The following is a 20,814-nucleotide window of genomic DNA, read 5'->3' as shown; positions in this document are numbered from 1 at the left end:
TATATCAAAACATCACAGATTTCATAAAGTGTATTCTTTTATGTCTTTGGAGAATTCTTGAATTGAGACAATGATAAATGTTTCTCTGTTTCGCTGATCTCTCTTAAGCTTAACTACGAACGTATTACTTATCAGTAATCTTTCACGTAGACAGTTGCTTCTATTCGGAATTCACTACTTATCTCTATTCGCGATACTGAAATGCTAAATCACTGAAATTAGTCTCATTTATCTTCTCGGAAATACTCTATCTAACATAACTCTCGCACTGCTATGCTGTTTAGCTATATGCATTTAATGTTTATTATTTTTTATTTTAAATTTTTTGATTTACATTGTTTTCTATTTTCTCCATATATTAAATTTTATATTATTTTACTATTAATTGCCTCTTTTCATTATTATTATTATTATTATTATTATTATTTTGTATTATTTTATCAGTTACATATTTTCTTAATTTTTAAATAATTAATTTTAAAATACATAATAAAATAATAAAAATTTTTCTTTTCTTTCTTTCTTTTTCATTCTCTCTATTTATTGTAAAATTTGTTTATCCAGGAATCCAACACTATCCTGCAGAACGTGCGAGCGACTCTTGCGCCCGGCTTCGATAAGAGTAGGAGGAAGGACGCGTGCAGGATGCTCAAAAAGTATCCTTTTTTCAACATTATTTTATGCGATGATAATTCGCTCTGTACCAACATGATTATATTATCTTTACGTTCCCGATTTTATAAAAGCTCGATAATTTCACGAAAATTGCACTCGCTTCCGATAATTTCATAAATTTTTACTGCCCCCGTTCTCTCTCTCTCTCTCTCTCTTTCTCTTTCTTTCTCTTTCTCTCTTGATCCTCCAATCGATTTCCGAAGTAGCGCAACATCAGCTGTGCATTAACGGAGATGTTCGGAGATTATCGAGACTTGTAACGTGAATTCTCTATCTTTGGATTTTTGCAATAAGGGACCTCCGTTTTTTTTCCTTATTCAAGAAATGTTATATTGCATTAAAAATTAATTAGTGAAGAAAAAGCAGATTTGTGGATTTTAAAACATGTATTAATCTTGTATAATATCTTTTTAATTATATATATTACATTCTTTCAATTATATTATATATATTATTATATATTACGTATATTTCGATTATGTAGTATAATAATTATAATAAAACTCTTTCTAATTCATATATTATATATATGTATATATATTTTGCGTTTTATTATGCATATATTAATACAAAGAGACATAATAATATATTTTTATGTATTAATACGTAAGCATTTCGATAATAAAAGTACAATCACGCATGTGTTCTTACTTGGAAAAGAGAAGTAGCCGTTGTTGTCTTCTATTTTAATCAAAGTTTAGCAAACGAAGCAAATGAAATGGCCGGTATAATTGAAAATTGTTCCAAGTTCGAGGTGCGAGTTATCAGATTTTCGCAAGCAGAAAGCATAAATAAAAGTAAGATTTATCGATAAATATTTATAACCGGAATGTAATTATATATATACATATAATTGTGATAAAATTGAAATATATGTAATATATAACGAATTATGTACGGAAGTTGCAATCAATCGTCGAAATACGAAGCATATACAATATGTAATAGATACGATATAATATAATAAATAAATCATAGATCTCGTTTCTCCGGTGAGTTACAAAGTGACCAGGCATCGCGCTGATTCGCGGAAGGAAATTCCTCGGGGGATCATCCGGTCATTCATTGTTTCCTATAAGCGGGGTGGCCAAAGTCCATTTTTCCCTTCGTCGTTCTTCTCCGAAGGGAACGCACGTTTCCGATTTGTTCTCCCGGGATAAGAGCGAATTTAAAGCCGAGCGTATCTATTAACTATGTCCGAACTATGATCTTCCTTGACAAAGCTTGAAATACATTAGACTTGGCGCTACGATAGTAACGTTGGAAAATAGACCAGTCTCGACGGCAACCCACGTCATCCACACGCGCACGGAAATTCCGTCCACGGCCGTTCTCGTGGTAAGTTTGAACTAGTTATATACGGCACAATGCACATACGTGTTTCCGAGATTGTAATTCATGATAATACATAGTGTGGATGAAAGAGCAGTTTAGAACTGACTAAGAAATTTAATTTCGAGTGAAAAAAGATCCCAGAAAAAAACGTACTTCAAAGAGTAAGCGTACATTCCGTACATATCAGAGATAAAAAGTTTCTAGATGCGCTTTTATTACGTGGAATTAATTTCATAAATTAAATAATGAAAGATGTAATAGTTATAATAGTTATAAATGATATAATATGTGATGAAAAAATTGTGTAAAATAAATTGAGATAAAAAAGATAAATATATTAAAATATATAAATAAAAATGTTAAAAATATAATATTATATAATAAATTATTTTATTTATAATTGGTATTTAATTGGTTAATATAATTTAATATATTTTATTTTATATTATATTATTTGTTCATATATTTATTAATATAATATTATAATAATTTATTTCAATGGCAAATTCTGTCGAATATAAATTCAAATTTGGACTAAATTTTATATATAATTTTATATATAAGTAAAATCTTGCGTCAACAAGTTTCAAACATTAATATAAGAAAGATGTATGGCGAATTATGGTAATTTTTATCGATATATTCCAATTTTTGAAAGAAAACATTCTAATATAATTCTTTTTTATTGAGAATCGAACTTTTCTATCTGAAACTTTTCTATCTTAGGCGTTCTATCTTCCGCTGATGATTATTCCCTGCACGTGTATCCGAGTATCGGCGAAAAATCGCGTGGGAACGTAAAGATACGCATACGAAGGGAAAGGAGGGAAACTATAACCGGATTAACCGTGGTTAATACCGCGGCCATTACTGTCTCTGCCATGGCGACGTTTAGCATTTTCCGTTATCCTGGAAGCAGGCTGCCACAGGCCGATTAATCGTCAGCACCAATTACCGGCCTTCTCCCGCTCGTGCCTGTTAATTTTCCACGTTACCGTAACGGTTATGGAAAATATATTTGCGTATCGCAAACGCGCAGCGTAACTAGGTAGAGGGGGGGGGAGGGCGGCTCGCGTCATCAGGAAGACACCCCCGCGATTTTATGTCAATCCTGACGAATTCCTTCTCTATCGAGTTCTAATATGTAGGTGTATCTCGATACTTACATCATCAATTAATGTCGGATTTATAACAGAAGATCGATTTCTCTTCTTTTTGTTTTTATTAACGTAAGAGCCAATTATATAATCTTTAAAATATATATGTTTTCGTGGCTCTTATGTTAATGCAAACAAGAAGAAAGAACGAATAAATCTTCCGAACGAGTAAATTATGACATTTTATTACAAGAAACATCGTTGCGATATTTTACAGTCCATTAGCGTGTACTCATTTCTTTATATAAAAATATATGCATATATTTTTATTTATGCATAAATACTTTTTTTACGTAAAAATGTATACGTTAATAAACTGTAAAATATTACAGAGCTCGCATGTACAACACGGTGCTTCTTATAATAAAGTGTCATAATTCCGCAAAACTGTCTCATACACGGTTAATTAAAAATAAAACTTGTTGTGCCTAATGACAAGAACAAAAGAACGTTTAAACTAATTATTTATTAAATATTTGATATTTTATACTACTCTTTTACACTCACTTTTTATTGACGATAGAGTACAATTTTTTATTATTATTATTATTTTTTTAAACGAACACGACACTTTGAAAATAAGAAGAATAAACTTTTCGCCAATTGTATATTTATATGAAACATCGTTGCATTAAATCTTCTTTCAGGATTTCACCGATTTTCCAAGGACCGCCAAACACGTGAACGTGGCCTGGTTGGAGGAGTGTGCGACGCGATCCGCGAAGCAGGACGAAATCTATCACGCAGTGCAGCTGATCGGCGATTACTGCGATTGTTCTTGCGCACATTGACAAATGTAGCAAGTACTATATTATATAAATTATTTCTTGTAAAATTGTAAAGTAAAAAGAGGCGAAAGAAAAAACAATCGTCTTTTCGAAACAAATTTTAAGCTTTTCCTCATTTTTGTACACATTCCAGAAGGTCGGACTTTGTATTCGCGATATTTTGGAAAATAGATTCCTCATGTATGAGGATGTTTTTTTTTTTCAAAAAAACATTCTTCTAAAAAGCACGAGAAATCGAGAGGTCTGAAAATTTTCTTAATATATTATAGCTCGAATATTGAAATGTTGATGTATCGATTATTCCCTCTCAATAAAGTTATTCTTACATATTGATATCGATGTCGATACATTGTAAAATGATAAAATTAAAGAGGCGGATAACATGACGTATTATTTATATTTCATTGATATGTGTCAGATACGATGAATAACACAAGCGCGATAATTTTTGCGCGCTGTGTTTACGTTTTCAATCGTCTTGTCCTTTGCGCGGCGAGACTCGAGTTATGCGTAGCAACGCACGAACTATTTGTAAGGCATTATCCTTCGCGACAAGTACTAGTAGGAGCAGTTATTCATCTACGCGTTAATTTGTTTCGCGCTTTATTCTCATCAAATTCATCATTATTCCAATTAGCGACTAAAAATGCGTGCGATTAATCAATTATCATGTCGTAACTATTTTCAATTCGACTCTTATCTCATATTTCGCGATAGGGATAAAAATACTGATGTCAAATTCTTTCAATTAATTGGCAAAATATTGTAAATACGTCATCGATCGATTTATATATTAATTTTGCATTATTAATATTTATAAAAGAAGCATTTTTAATATTTAATCTCGCATTATGAGTCGATTTATTGCAATAATTTAATTTCTTTTTTAATCTAAATGAATTTATAATTTCATCATTATCTTTTTTTATATTTAATTCATAGATTAATTATTGAATATATAGAACAGTCAAATGTGCAATTGAAAAATTTTAAATATTTATTTATATTTACTTTTTTTAAGAATTTTAATTAAATTTTAAAATACTCAAATTGCATTTAAAAATTATATTTATATATTTGTAAATCTTAATTTCTTTTAAAATAAAAACGCACATAATTTTGATTTAAAAGTTAAAAGTTGATTTATCTAATTACTCTAGAAGAAAACGGCATTGATTAACAAATCAAAAAGAGATTAAATATATTTAATAATTATATTAAATAATTTTATTTTTCCAAGTTACTTAAATTTGAAACGTGCGTATTTCGCGAGATTCACGTACGATTAAACTCTAGAAACAGTCGGCAAATCTAATTATATCTTCGAATCCGCAGATACTTGTCTTTAATTTATTTAATTCGTAACGCAACATAATAAAATTGTCGTGATATGATAAACTCGTCGTAATATAATAAATTGCGCGTCACATACGATTAATATGTCTGCGACCGCTTCGTATTCATAATTAACCGTGTTTTCGCGAATCTGTATAGTGTCATACGAGTGTAGTGTAGTGTGTGAAAAAGAAGCAAGTTGAACAAAAGAGAAAGACCAAAAAGTCCAAAAGTGCAACGGGACAGAAGCTTTATATATGGAGGGTGAGCATAATTTAGAAATTATTTTCCTTACTTGTTATTCGTAAAATTAATTGCTTTATGCAAATGCGTGGAAAATATTCTAAAGATTTATTTTGAAATAATTAAAACTTTTTTAACAAAATATTTTTATATTTAATTTATATATGATTTTATTGAGACCATAGATAAAATATTAAAATATATTTCAACACGTTGCATTTATATTTAATATTTCTGGTTGTTTAAATTTTTTTGTAAAAATTAGATTTATGTGATTATTTTAATAAATTTATAGCTTTTTAGCTAAATAAAATAAATTGTTTCGATATAACTATTTATATTTATTATTATTATTATTTATTTATTCTAATATATATTTAATAAACAGATGAAAAATTCGATTTTTGCGCAATAATTAGTTTTAATAATTAATAATTTAATATTAATTAAATATTTATTTTGCTTTAATTAGGATGTATTTATATATTACAGATCAACATCATGGTCAAACAATTGCGGCATATGTGACTACTACAACTCGCCTATTCGACTACTACGCCTCGGTATCGGTGAGTGAATAAATTATTTTTTATTTTATATATCCTGTACAGAAACATATGCGTATCTGTGAAAAATGAATAAAACTCACGTTCACGTGTGTGCACACGATATAAATAAAATTATCTCTGACAGAGAAGGAAAAATTTATACTTTAATGGGTTACGATGAAGAAATTATATAAACCATTAAATAGGAGAGAAGGTCTGTATTTTCTCCGATTAAACGAATTATGAAACTCTAATTTCTCAAGTGATATTTCGATTAAACATATTATTAGAAGAAAAGATAATTCACGTATTGGTATCGATACGCGTATTTCCGACGCTCGCAATAGGCGAATATCGAGGGAGACGAGTAAAGGGAGGCTGGAGAAAGGAGAAATATTTTATATAATTGAGGAGCAATTACACAACAAGTTTAATCATTCACAGAACGCTGTGACATATACAGGGCGGGACACATCGACGACGCAGGCAAATGAAATTACGCATCAATTAAACATATATACGTGTCGAACAGCGCGCTAGAGGTTGGTAGGTTTTCATGATACAGAGATAGGAGAGAGTTTACAACAGCACGAAAGAAGAATTAAACTTGGCACGTGTCCTCTGCGGTATCCTCTGATATGTATTCGATTATATCGTTACCCTTTGCATTCGCGCGTCCGCTCTCTGTCGTATCATTATCATTTACAGAAACTAAATTATTTCCTACGCGATCGATGATGTAAAATTAATTGATGTCACAATTAACTTTACCTTACCTTTTTACCCCTTTTACCACGATTTTAATTTTGCTCGTCCTCTCTCTCTCTCTCTTTTTCTTTCTCTTTCTCTCTCTTTTTTTTTCTTTCCTATTTATTATCCTTTATATTTAGTTTTTATCCTTTCCCTCGAAGGGAGAGAGCGTCGATGCAAAGGGTTTCGAAAACAGCCGACGGGAGTGACTTTCGCAGCTAGTTTGTTCTTGAAAGCTCTAAGTCGGATAACTTGAGGAGATGAGGAAGGATCCTTCTCTTTTCTTTGTCTTTTCCTCGTACACACCGTCGAGTCGGAAAGTTGAGGAACACGCCGGGATAAACACACGAGGAGATATCGAATAATCGCTCGTTTCGGGGGCAACCGACTTTGACTTGCGCCCCCGACGATAATTCCCGTTTCCCGCTCGTGCGGTTTATTCCCTCACGGATTAATAATAATGCAGTCTGTTGCTTCGAATTAAAACGAAGAGAGACGCGTGAAGAGGCGAAAGAGAATCCTTTGTGCACATTAATTGTTACCATACTTGAAATTAATTAATAAATCCTTCACGAAAAGAAAGTTGACGTCTTGTAATCTGGAAATTATTTTCTCGCCGTAAAATTTTTCCTTGAATGAATCATCAAATAATATGTTATCATCTATCGTTTTATATCAAATTGCTTCGTTAAATGCATTAAAGAAAATACGTATTTAAAGTTTCGCGTATTTTAATGCTAAATTATATTTTCGTTTTGATAATCGGAGTAAATAATCATACGTAGCCGCTTGTAAATTATGTTACACATTTCCGTTTGATATTTTAAAATAACTCGTTAATTACATTTTTTTGTTTATGGAAATTTAAGAGATTCTCTGAAGTCTCCTTCGCGTGTCTATCGCGTTTCTAAACTTTCCGATGGTAAATATACATAATATATATATATGTACGAGCTTCCCTTGCGCGCATCTCTCGCCCTTCGTCCTTTTCTCTTCGCCCTGCTTATTTACCGAAGCAGGACACGGCGTTGAAGGCGCACTGCTTCCAGTAGCTGCGTTTACGCTGTAAATCGCCAATGTCCAGCTGACTGCGAAGGCGCTTCACGATCTGCTTGGTGAACAGGTAATTTATCAGGGCTGTCTCGATGCTGCCGTCGTCGTCTATCAACTGAAACAATTAGACGACATCGTTGACTACTTTCTTCTTCTTGTTTGGGAAAAAGGGGGAAGACTAGCGTTTATTTTTGGATAAACGATAATCGGGAACAAGTTACGGCTGTACTAAAATGACGAGAATTTGAGAAATTTGTAATAGCAGTAATAGTTTACATGTTTCGTTCCGGTATGTTAAATAAAATGTACATCTAGTACAAAGAAAGTATTGTAAAATTTGTAATAAATTAAATTATAATTTTATTAGATATATAAATTAAGTTATAATTTTATTAGATATATAAATTAAATTATAATTTTATTAGATATATAAATTGTTATAATTTTATTAGATATATAAATTAAATTATAATTTTACTAGATATATTTATTAGATATATAAATATTTACAAAGAAATATAAAAATTTCTAATATTACCACAAAATGCATGTTACAATAAATTCCTAAATAAATACGCAAATATTTTATTTAATTAAATTTGATTACATATTGCACATATTCCACAAAATATCATAACTCTAATCTACATAATTTTTCATGTTTTGTTTTTATGGTATCGCGATATCGAAAAATTTCGGGGGAGAGAAAAAGCTACTGTACAAATAATAAAAATTTACCGTGTTGCACTGCCTTTTATTCAGTGATATTGTCAAAAATTATAATTGTAGCATAAATTGCAATAAATAATGATTCGGATACCATCGGGACCGATTTTGTCGCGAGTCGCAATTCATTGTCGATTTTACCGTCGATTTCGGCGAAAGAACGCGCGCTCTTTCTAAATACGATTACTCTCGATTAATGTTCCGATAATAAAAAACAAGAAACACTCGCAACGCATTACGAACGAGAGCTCGCGCTTTTTCGTCAGTGGGGCGTAAATGGAAACACAAACATGCGCGTCGTCGGGTCTGTCGTTTTTATTGTCAATGGATGCAATCTGCACGTCTGCTCGGATCGATTGACATATTTATTTATTTCAGTTTCCTCATCGTGACGCGAGCAATATAATGTAGTCGTGATTGCGTTTCGCGTAGCAAATATTCGCGTAAGATCGATCGATCAGATTGATATTAAGCGAAATTGAAGAATTAATTAATTTATTTATTTATGCGATATTCGCGATTCCGCCTCTCGCGAATCCAGCTTTCGAAAGAGAAATTTAGGGACGTTTCGACATGTAAAAGAAAATCTTGAAAAGAAAATCTTGAAAGTACTATTTATAATTATTGACTCTGTGCGATTGATTTTGAGTGAACAGAATTGGACGACATTGTTGAGGAATCCGTTGAGAAAAATGCAACGAGGATGCATTAAGAGAATCGGATATTATGTTTAGTTCGATTTATTCGTAATATGTGTGTATTTTTATTTTATTTTACCCAAAAGATATAAAATCTCTTGAAAAAATACATTATTTCATTGTTACACAAAACGTCCGATTTTTTTCTAGTCTAGTAGAGTATCTAGATTTTTTTCGATGTAATAAGAGAGTAGTTTAATTTCAAGTATTACTTTATTAATCTGTTCCTTTTATATGTAAACAAAGATCAAAAGGCTATAGAAATTACATTAAATCGAAAAATTGGATATTTTGTAAAATTTTCATTGAAACAGATAGGTAAATAATGTTTGCTTTTGTTAAAAAAATGTATGTTTTTAATAGTATTTTTAAAATCAAGAATATTGCATAGATGTTGAAAATAACAATGACATAGTTGTACGCATCCGCGTGATTTGATTTCGATAAATTATCTAAAATTAAAAAATAAGCATTTTTTGACACTTATCTTTATTTTTTCATAAAAAAAGAAGACTATTTATTTTGATCTGTAAATAAAGATTTCACACGATGTTGAAAAATATTCTGTTTATTCAATTTACTAGACTTTTGTATTTTTAAAACTTAAATTTCTTTCTCAGTTTTTGTAAATATTAAAAAATATTGATTAGTTGAAATGAAAAATTCTTATTTTTATGTTCAAGCAGTCGAGATGCCCTAATATATATTAATGCGTGAAAATTAACTCAATTTATATGACTTTATTTCTTCCTATTTTTAACAATGTCGCTTATTCCCGCGAGAGTAAATGCGATTCTTTTTCCTCGATTATCTGATGTTAGCTCTCTTTCGGAAATTTTATCGCGGAGATATACTTCTTGACTAACAAAAAGTCGACGTATAGAAAGCACATGTGTTTTCGGATTCTCTTTCCAATAAACGAGTCCCCAGAGTTTGTACGAGGGAGCGAACGAAATCCCAATGGTAAATTGTAAAGCGTTATAGGAGTGCAAATTCGCCTCGTGATTTCGTAAGAGTAATTTTGTGGCTTCTCTTCTTCTCTTTGCCCATCTATCTTTTATACAGAATATAAAAAAAATAAATATTTCATTAATCTCACTTTTTCCATTTGTATTATACGTTGCTTGCTTTCTCGATGTTTCTTAATATCTCTGTCTTGACCTTTCAATGTTATATTTGTAATATCATATCTTTTCTCAATTTTTTATATTACACATTTTTTTCTTATTTTAAGAGTTTAGATCTTTGATTTTTACGCTTGTGATATTTTATACCTTGTTTTGTAAAAACTTATTTCCGTTGTACGATGTTTTTCTCGAGAAAATCTCTTATCTAAGATTTACAGATTACAGATCGTGGATTTTAAAATATTATAGAAATGTGAGCTTGTTGGCTGCATGATTTCATATAAGATATTTTTTCTCAGAGAGCGTCTTTCTTTTTTTGTCTCTTTTTTTTAAGCAGATAAAAGTATTCAGCAGCGTGTAATTTCTCGATAGTTTGGACACATTCTCTGAAGTTTCCGATATAAAAATTGTACAGAAATTAATACATTTATATATTTTACGAAAATTTACAAAAAAAGAAGTGATAGCGTGCGTAAAAAAATATTAAAAAAATTTTTTTTAGTGTAAATTAATTGTTAGATTAAAACATTTGTTGAGGATTTCCTTTTTTTCTCTAATGTATATGTATAATTATTACAAGCTTTTTAGATATTTCTTAGTATTTTCTTCTCTATCTAACGCTTGCAAAATTTCACTCTTTTTATCATGATTATATTTTTCTCGAAGAACCCTTTTTTTATCCAAGAATTATTGTTCGGTGAAATTAAGAAGCTGAAGAGAGGCGTTAAAGCGAAAGGGCTTCAAAAATCCGGATTAGTAGATTATCGATTCACGATTTATTGACCTCATCGCCACTTCCGCGCTTGCCTTCGCTCTTCTTTGCTCTTCTTGAAGATGTTGATTTGTATTTACGACTCGATGCAGTTGCAGTTTACGGTAGTGGAACTTTGATCGCGCGAATAAAACGGAACGCAAAACGCAATTCGAGCTAAAAGGTCAGTATGTTTCTCGATTCTTGAGTCGCTAAGTCTTCAATCGGCGAGTTACATTTTTCTCCAATATTTTTCAATCTATTCTATAGCAAGAAGAGAATCTGCTGACGATAACGGGACAGATGTAATCGATTGTATAATATCGAAACGAGAAACGTACAGTTGTTTTTCCTTAGTGTAACGCGAATCTAAATTACTCGCCGAGCGAGTTATTACTTTTCATGAAGCACCTTGCATCACGATGGATCGACGATCGTTGTTTTTTTTCTCTCGATAAATCCGACGAGTTAAACGAAGCTTCCTCTTTCTTGATTTCTCTTACGTTTCTTCCCTTCGTCTTCGTCTCATTTGCAATTCAGGGAGGAGATGCGGTTACGCAACGTACAGCGATGCAATTTCTTCGAACTCTATTCCATCTGCGAGTTGCTGATAGAAAAATAGTATCAACATTTTCATAAAGCTCTCGCCCCCTCCTTCCGGTTACGTCATCTCGTAACAATATCCTTCCGGAATTCGTCGAGTAACAAGTGTATAGAATCGATTTGTCGAGTAGCTTCTCGATTCTTGCACTTTGACGCATATTGCATACGTGACAGCTTCTTTTCCGCCCTTTTATTCCCGCCCGGCAAGTATTTTTATTTCGAGACGGATCTTTCAAATCAAGCGTAAATGTCCCGAGACGAGAGATACGGAGAGAACGAATTGCGTGATATGAACATGCAGTTATTTTCCTACGAGGCTCTTTTTTCCCCTTTCCTTTTTCTCTTATCTTTCTTTCGCGGTGCAGTCGCGTGAAAAATTTCAGAAAATAGTGTCCTCTGTAAAAAAAACACGTTAACCGTATTTTTCATCTTTCGCTTTAACGAGCCATCCTTGAATAATTCCCAATTATTTTTAATATCAACAACGTTGCTCTCAACGAGTGACTCTTGTTATGTCGAGAATTTTATGAAAATTTCAAGAAAATAATTCGTCCAGATCAATAGCTGCTTTGAGTACCTGAAGAACTCGATGTATAAAATGCCAATTCGTGAGAATTTTATTAGCGATGGATTTTCCGAACAATTTGAGATCGATTTTCCTCAGCGGAAATGTCAAGGGGAATTTATTTTATCATTTATCGCAACATTTTAATTTTCAACATCATACATCTTCATAAGTGAGCTTCAAATTAAAATTCTATTAAAGTATAAAGTTTACTTGGAATTAATTAATAGATATGGTTCTCTCATCTGTTTGTTTCACAAGCTTGGAGATCTTGCGCGAAATACTCTCTTTCTTTGACTCGAAAATAATATTCTTGGAAGGAATAAAAAATTCTATTTCAAATCTATCAAAGAATCTATCAAAATTAGCTCGTTGCAAGATATCTTGAAGAGTCGAGAGTGCGAATGTCAGGAAACTTTTTGCGAGTTTCGAATCACGCGGAAGCGACTATCTGTGATCGATCTCGCTGTTCGATTACAAAGCAATGGAAAATACGAAGACGCTTCTGACAGCTGTCAGACGAATCCCTCGCTGCGTCCATTTTACTCGCCAATCAATCCGGTTGAACGAAAGTCCTTCGAAAAAAATGGGAAAAAAAAACGCGAATCCTGATTTTTCGCATTTTATTTTTCCGACGTTTGTGAAAATGAGATTTTTTTTCTCTAACGGTCCGGATTTTTTCCATCGCTGGAAAAAACAATTTTAATTCCTCGCGAGAGAGAGTTTACAAATGTCGCGAATCTTTGCTCGAAGTGGATCTAGGAACGATACCTTGCAAGAATTTTAGATGCGCGTGCGCGAATTTGAAAGCTTTCGCTTTCTCTGAATTATGATCGAAAAAATCGAAAAAATAATCCGAATCCGACTGGAATAATCTCAAATATCACGCGTTTTCTGATTTATCGTCTCGTGAGTTCGACAGCTTCTTAGAGAGACTTTTATCGATCTTTTGGTTCTAAAAATTTTATTTTACAAAGATGATCTTTTTTAAACGGGATATCACGCGCGATATATTTTATATAATTCGGACATCAAAATGGAAAAATTTTATATTCGATTTACTTACATCCACGGTGTTCAACAATCTCTCTTTGTCTTTGTCGGTCGTTGGCATCGCCGCTGACCATTCTGCCAAAACGAGAAGCACCAACGCCAGTGCAGCTATATTTCGTACCGACGGCATCCTTGTAGAATCTGAAAATGAGAATGAAATGTCGAAAAATATAAGAATTTTAATTCGTATTTAGTTTAAAATAATATTTTACTAAAATCCCTCGAGACAAATTTAATTTTGTCTTTCGTTTGAATTGGAAATATCGAGAATTATTTCAATCATTATCGATGACCAAAATCTGGCTAGCATAACATTTTACCAGAACAAGAATCTCTTGAATAAAATGATTAATTTTTTGCTATTGTATTTTGAGAAATTTTTGATTTCGAACATTGCAGCTGCACGTCCTTAAAAAAAATATTGATTTAGCTTATCATCGCGATATTTATTTATAAAAATCGATGCAAAAATTATTTTAAATAAATAATAAATAAATAAATAAATAAATAATAAATATAAATAATAAATAAATAAATAATAAATAAGTAAATAATAAATAAATAAACGTATATACTTTTTTAAAATAAAAACAGTTTAATTGTTTAAAAAGCATATTTCTCTAATATGTAACGTAACTGTGTGTTTCATATTGATGATATATTTGGACGAGTCAGAGAGAATAATCAAGAAGTGAGAATTCGTGTCGTGAATTTTGTCTTGTCGAAAATGAAGAAGTGTCGAGAATAATTTTATTCCATCGAATCGATGCGAATCTCGACAATCTTGACGTCGAAACATTCGATTAAAAGGCGATGTATGTTCGCGCTTTATATCTACATGTCGAAAAGACACGTCGAAAATCGATACAAACGATCTGGTGCCGATAACTAATGGACCCGCTAACGATTCGTACAGTTAAGTTCGTAGGCGTATTTTTTCTCTCTTTTTTTCTCAGTGTACGTGGCAATCTCTCATCTCTCCACGTTCCGTACATTTCATTTCGATAACGTACAATTACTTAATAATGTACCTCTTTATCTCTTTCGCAAAGTACAGAAGTAATAAGTATTGAATTTCTGATTAAAAAGTTGTTGGAGAGATTTAGAAAAGTATTAAAATATATTTATGAGAGGAAGAAATGTGAAATGTGGAGCGCGTATTTAAATAATATAAGCGTCAAGTTGAAGAGTTTCGATCGACTGGTATTTCAATCGAAGAATTGCAAGAGCGTTCTTGAACACGGCAAAAGTATCACCGAAATAAATATATAATAGATACTGATAAAGAGATTCTATTACAATGAGAATATATTTTTCAGACTTTGGAGGTTTGTATTTCTTGCTTTCTCATTTGAGCGAGAAACAATTAGAATCGCATTTGATAATTTCTCCTTTTTCATCTCTCAAGCAACTAATAAAATATATATTTTATTAAATTTATTTTTTATTCGTTTTATTAAATTTATTTTATTTTATTGTAAAATTTTTATTGTAAATTTATTTTATTTTATTGTAATTAACATCATGGAGAGATCGCTCGTGAAGCTCCAAGGAAGAATTCTTTGGCCAATTTCTTTTGTATCGTTATTTTTCAACGTCTCGATAATTTCGATAAATAGGAAAGGTAAAGTTTCACTCTAACAAATTAAATTGTTGGATCAGTTTTCGAGAGTTAGTTAACTGGAACGAAGTGTGATAAATGAAAATTGTTAATTTAAATTCTACATTTAATTCGAAGGAACGCAGCGAAAACGAGTAGGTCGACAGGGTACGGTGGACGTGTAGGAATATAAATACACAGGAGAATGAGAGGGAGAGGGTGAAGGAGGGTGAAGGAGGGTTAAATGGGAAAAACGAAGCCCGCGCGAAGCCCGCCACCCGCGGTTCGTTACGCAATCCGCTAATTGCGAAGGACAATCGACGATGCGCATTATTATTGGCCGCTCCATCAGATAAATTTGTTGCGGCCGGAGATATTCGAGCGCGGAACAGAGATATTGGATCGTCGCACAAAGCGCACAAACGAGCGGCGGGTGACAACGAGCGCGCGTTGCGGTTTGCGCGAATCTAATTCATTAATTAGAAAAGGTCATCGCGATAATTCGAGCGCGAGCGCGTTTTCGCCAGCGGGTTTACCGAATGCCATGGTATACGTTAATCCCGCGACATCGAAACTAACGATTGCGCTGCGATAAAATCGCTGGTACATCGCTGGCGAAGGGACGAGGGAGAATCTTGAGCGTTCGAGGGAGGTAAAAGTTTTCTTTTTTCCTTCAAAGATCGCGAGACAAGAAGCAGGATGCTCGAGGATACGAAGAAATTTCGAGCATTTTTTTACCAGAAATTTTTTTTAGACACGCTCGCATTACTGGAATTTTCTTAGAAGAAAAAGGAGGAAGATTGGAATCTCTTTGCACTTTTAAATTGTTTCGGCTCATCTCGTGATCTCGAAACTCTCTTGCGTTTCGATAATATTAGCGGTGAATTTCACGCCTCTTTAGGTTCGTATTCGAAATATATCAGTTATCGTTGCATTTACTCTTTATTGGATTATTGTGAAAATTAATACAAATAATTAAGCGGAAATATCGAAAAGCTCTTCTCTGAAAATTGACCCAATTTAGACACAAGTGAATTAATCGAAATTAAACACAGTTTTTTCATTTTTAAATATTTTCTCTCTCCTTGATTCTTTTTCGAAAAATACTCAATTTCGATTCAATAACTTTATTTAAATAACAATTGGATAAACAAATTTGCAGATGTCTTGCATTAACTTTAAAGAATTAATAATAAAGATTTATTATAAGGAATTATTATAAAGAAAATTAATTTAATTGCAATTTTAAAACTTACTGTCCTTAAATTTTAATCATGTTATTTTGACAATAATATCTGATAAAAATAATTCCGAAATTTTACTCTATGCTCATTTCAATCCTTTCGAATTATAAGCACTGAATTGTTAGGAAATCGCCAAGTCCGACCATAACAGTCCCTTTCTACTGCCGCTGTAATAGTAGAGCTGTACGCACAAGTAGTAGTATTTCTAATTTATAAATTTATTTATAAATATTTTATTATACTGTTTGTTATTATTTATAATTTAGTTTATTTATTACGTATTTATTATTATTATTTATTATTATTATATTTAATATTATTACGTGTAATTAATATATTTATGATTATTTTTAATTATTTATTCGTTATCCTTTATTATCATATTATTATTTTATTTATATTCAAACAAGTTTTCTGAGATAAATTATAACTAATGAATGAAAAAATCATATAAATCAATAATAATTTTAACGATAATTAAACAAGAGAATGTAGTTTAAAAAAATATTCTAAGCGACAAAATTTGCAACCCATACATTTCAATATACATATACAATATATTTATATATTATATATATATTATTATTTTGTATAATATATATTATTTTGTAATAATATTAGATATATTTTATATATATATATTTATAAATTATTTACATATATTTTTATATACCTATTATTTCACATACTTATTAATTTACCTTTAATTTATAGCTACTCACATTCTTTTAGGAAAGTGTGGTAATATTCCGTAATAATTACAGTACTACTGTAATTATTACGGAAAGTAAAAAGCTCTAATGAAAGAAAACCTAATTTGTTTATGTCCGTTCGTTCGACGTGAAATTATACGTTAGTTTGCAAACGGAGTCTGAAAGGTCGTGTGAAAATTCGACAAATATACATTTCAGGTACGTGTCGTCTGTCGAACCCTCGTCGCATCCTCAAAAGTCAATAAGAAGACCTAAATATGCGAGAGAAGAAGTTACTTTTTATTGAATTTTGATAAGACATTTCTGCTCCACTCTATAAGAGATCTCATGTTCTATATTTATGCCACCATAAATTATCATAGAAGCGACGTTCGATCGTAGTTTCTTCCTCCATTGGAGTATTCATTTTGTTTCAACTCGCGAGTTTATTTACGACTAATTAATTTATATTTGCCATCGTGCATTCCGATTGATCAAATTTAATCACTTAAACGCGTGCGCGGTTCTTTCGTCAATTTCCTCGCTTTTAGTAACCCCCTTACTTATTTTATCGAATATAATTGTCCTTATTGTTTCCCGGAAAATTTACTTTTATATTTAAAATTGATTTTTATATTATTTTATTTTTATATCTATATAATTCGACTCTCCCATCATTAGTTTTCTCTCTAAAAGAAATTCGCGTGAGCACGAGGAAACGCGGGTTTATACTTCGCCTCGCTTCTCGTATTCCCGAAGGGCCAATGACGGAATAATCTCCGCAAAGAGATCCTTTCCAATTCATTACTCGCTTACCGTATTCCCGAGGAACCAATGACGGAATAATCTCCGCGAAGAGATCCTTTCCAACTCGTCTTGAACCCCGCGTACAACATTATCGTAGAAACAAGTCGTCCGATTACAAGAGTCTTTTTCTACTAGTGTCGCAAGAACACGCGATTTGTCGATTCTGTTACCCTCACTCTAATATTTTACATTCCGATTTACGTTAAACGACTTGTCGAAAGGACAATCGTGCGCACGGGAAAAGCCGGGACCGGAAAGCGCGCGAAGGGAAGGGTTGGAGAACGCGATCTTATACCTCGTGCAAACTCGGTGGTCGTCCGGTGCTTCGATCCCGATGGGGGTGAAGGGAGCGTGACACTTGAATGCGATCCAAGACAACTCGATGGAGATCCGGGTAGCGTCGTCTCTTCGATGTCTCCGCAACAGAGTGACCGAGCTTTGGTGCACGCGACCACTTTATACTCCCGCCGACTGGTGCGGGCGGTGGTAGCGGAAACTCACCCTCCTCTCGCGGAAGGAACCCACGACCGCCACCTCCTGACTCTCACCCTCTACCTCCCCGACGATGGCAGCCCGCGTCTCGCCGGCTACGACGCGAGGGGTACTTTACTTCCTCTGGAATTTCGAGCGTTTCGAGCAGTAGCTTTCGGAATTTTATATGCGAAATATTTGTGTATTTTAATAATCGCATTAAAAAAAAGATCTAAAGATGATATTTTAGTTTCCATTTCACGAGATTTATTTAATATAAGTAATTATAATCGATACAATTATAATTATTGCAAATATAAAATGATAAATTAGAAATTCGTAATATAGATGATTGTCTTGAGAGAGAGTAAGATTCGCGAACGTTTGCGATTTTATTTTACGAATTTGCGTATATTTTACGTAAAAGAAGAAAAATAATTTGCTCGTGAACAAAATGGGAATTTCTTGGTTTTTTATTTAAGGGTTTGTTTCATGAAAACCGATGGAGGCGATGGTTTGTACCATCTTCTTTACAAGTTGCCCTTATCACAGTAGAATTACACTTCCTAAAGGTTTATTCCCCATCATTTCAGAATGCGACTACGTATCTCGTAAATGATCGTTCGGAAAAATGCTCGTAAATGATCGTTCAGAGACCTCGCGTTTATGCTTACGTTTTCGATATAAAAGTCACGATTTTTCCAGACAATGTCGCCGACGATTACCCTCAATATCGAGTAAGCTCGCAAGACGGAGAGAGAAAAGGCGACCGAGCTGAGGAGAAATCAGGTCGGCGGACATGCAAACGAAATTATGTGGGAAAATGACGGAACAAGGAACTTGATAGTGAGCGGAATTCCGAGAATAAGAGGAATGTAGGCGAGTTAATTACAAACACTGATACAAGTCTAACTAATATTCTCTCTCTTTCTCTTTCTCCTTGAGAACATATTGCGGTCCCTACTGAAAACGTGTTAATAATTGTTGTTCACTTGGGAATCACCGAGTCGTAATATTATTTTCCCTTCGCTTCTTCTTTCTCGCTTTCTTTCTTTTCCTTTTTCTCTTCACTTGAAAAACTCGGTTACTCATATATAATACGTGTTTCGATCCATACAAGGTGTTCGGGGACCATTGCGTGTCCTTTGACCGTAGCTTCTTCGGTTTGTTTGATGTCGATTTTTCTTTGGCGAGAAAAATGTCACGGATCATCTTCTCATTTCTAATTCATTATCGTTCTACAATGAACAATTTATTTTGCTTAAAAATTACGCGTATTTATTCTCTTGCAAAATTTGCGAAATTAGATGATAATTTATTTTTCTTTCTTTTTTAACTTTAAAAAATTAAATTTCTGTTAATTTTCACTGACAATATTTAAAAATACCAATTTGTTCAGTTTAGTTGTATTATTTTATATAATTTATATATATAATATTTTTATTTTTGTTTAAAATTATAAAAAAATAATTGCATTATATATTATATATTATCCATTATATATTATATATTATTTTTGAATATTATATTAAATTTTGAATATTATTTTAAATATAAAATATTTAATTTAATTTAAAAAAACGAATAGCGGAGAAATATGTGCGGACAAAGAATGCAATTTTAAAGAAGAAAAAATATAAATTCAATATGTATAAAACAGAACTATATAATTAACTTGTAACCTAAGACAGAAAGCGCACTGAAAAGAAAATTCGCACAAGAAATGAATTAAAAGAAAATAAGAATATAATACAAGTGAGAGATGAATGTGAAATGGAGTATGAGAGAGACGCGCGTATAAATTTAGTAATTCTCTCTTTGATTTATTCTCTCTATTCGAAAAAAAGTAAATTTTTTTATCATAAGAAAGTATTTCCATTGTTTCTCCCTTTTCTCCTCTCGATAGCGTGCGGAACCTCGCAAAAGAGAGTTAATTGTTCATAAATTTTTATTATATGAAACATATATAAAACATCTCTCTTTTTCATGATACAATATATTCATATATTATTATTACACACGTGTAAAATTGAGATCGAATAAGTAAGATATATGATGAAATTTTGATTCGGCAAAACGAGAAAACATGCATCGCAAAAATGCTGCATTTATAATAGGTTGCACTTAGAAATTTATTATTATCGATTAACTTTTCAAGCTGTTGTTTCAAATCAAAATTTATGTAATTCATTTATTAAGCGTTACAATTACGATGTCAAAAGCTTTAATTAAAGCATGACTATTTCTATTTTTTAAGAGTCTCGAAATAATTTGAATCATTAAATACGCTTACATGAAACAATATAAGGATTGATCTTCGAAACTTGAGTATTCAGTGCTCTTCATTTTTATTTACTTAATTTATTTATTTCTTTTATTTTCTCATTAATTTTTCTGATTTTGTTTAATGATTACGATTTTGGTAAGATTTTAATTGTACATCTCTTAAAATAATAATGAAGTTTTTTAAATAAAGTACTTAACTTTAATTAAAATAAGTTAAATTTAGATATCAATTAAAACACTTAGCTTACACATAATCGAATGAATTTTTAAACAATAGTTTAAATAATAATTTTTATAACAAACCAGA

General features: G+C 31.9%; 2 protein-coding genes across 3 annotated transcripts in view; one reads left to right on the top strand and one right to left on the bottom strand.

Annotated features, from left to right (window-relative positions):
• Positions 1 to 4,288, top strand: part of Dnalig3 (DNA ligase 3) — a 36,436-nt gene extending 32,148 nt beyond the window's left edge. For both annotated transcript variants that reach the window (XM_083093186.1, XM_083093185.1), the window contains exons 17-19: positions 565 to 656; positions 1,914 to 2,013; positions 3,815 to 4,288. In XM_083093186.1, the coding sequence (XP_082949312.1) occupies positions 565 to 656; positions 1,914 to 2,013; positions 3,815 to 3,958 (336 nt within the window). In that variant the 3' untranslated portion in view covers positions 3,959 to 4,288. The remainder of the gene's footprint in view (positions 1 to 564; positions 657 to 1,913; positions 2,014 to 3,814) is intronic.
• Positions 4,289 to 6,487: 2,199 nt separating this feature from the next.
• Positions 6,488 to 18,192, bottom strand: LOC145968688 (allatostatin C). Its single transcript, XM_083094350.1, has 3 exons — positions 18,046 to 18,192; positions 13,421 to 13,548; positions 6,488 to 7,999 (listed from the first exon to the last, which is right to left on the bottom strand). The coding sequence occupies exons 2-3, from the start codon at positions 13,535 to 13,537 to the stop codon at positions 7,835 to 7,837; spliced, it is 282 nt and encodes a 93-aa protein (XP_082950476.1). The 5' UTR covers positions 13,538 to 13,548; positions 18,046 to 18,192; the 3' UTR covers positions 6,488 to 7,834.
• Positions 18,193 to 20,814: the final 2,622 nt, after the last annotated feature.

The sequence above is a fragment of the Camponotus vicinus genome, unplaced genomic scaffold, assembly GCF_025532165.1.
Source record: "Camponotus vicinus isolate PSW18456_S1 unplaced genomic scaffold, iyCamVici1.0 SCAF_3, whole genome shotgun sequence".
Lineage (NCBI taxonomy): Eukaryota > Metazoa > Arthropoda > Insecta > Hymenoptera > Formicidae > Camponotus > Camponotus vicinus.
The sequence above is the reverse complement of the archived record's forward strand: the minus strand, read 5'-3'. Positions and strand labels throughout refer to the sequence as shown.

Excerpts from the sequence above, each read along its gene's own strand:
- LOC145968688 (XM_083094350.1), bottom strand. The coding sequence starts at position 13,537 with ATGCCGTCGGTACGAAATATAGCTGCACTGGCGTTGGTGCTTCTCGTT. Across the intron at positions 8,000-13,420 it reads GATTGTTGAACACCGTGGAT|TTGATAGACGACGACGGCAG; the intron begins GTAAGTAAATCG and ends TAATTGTTTCAG.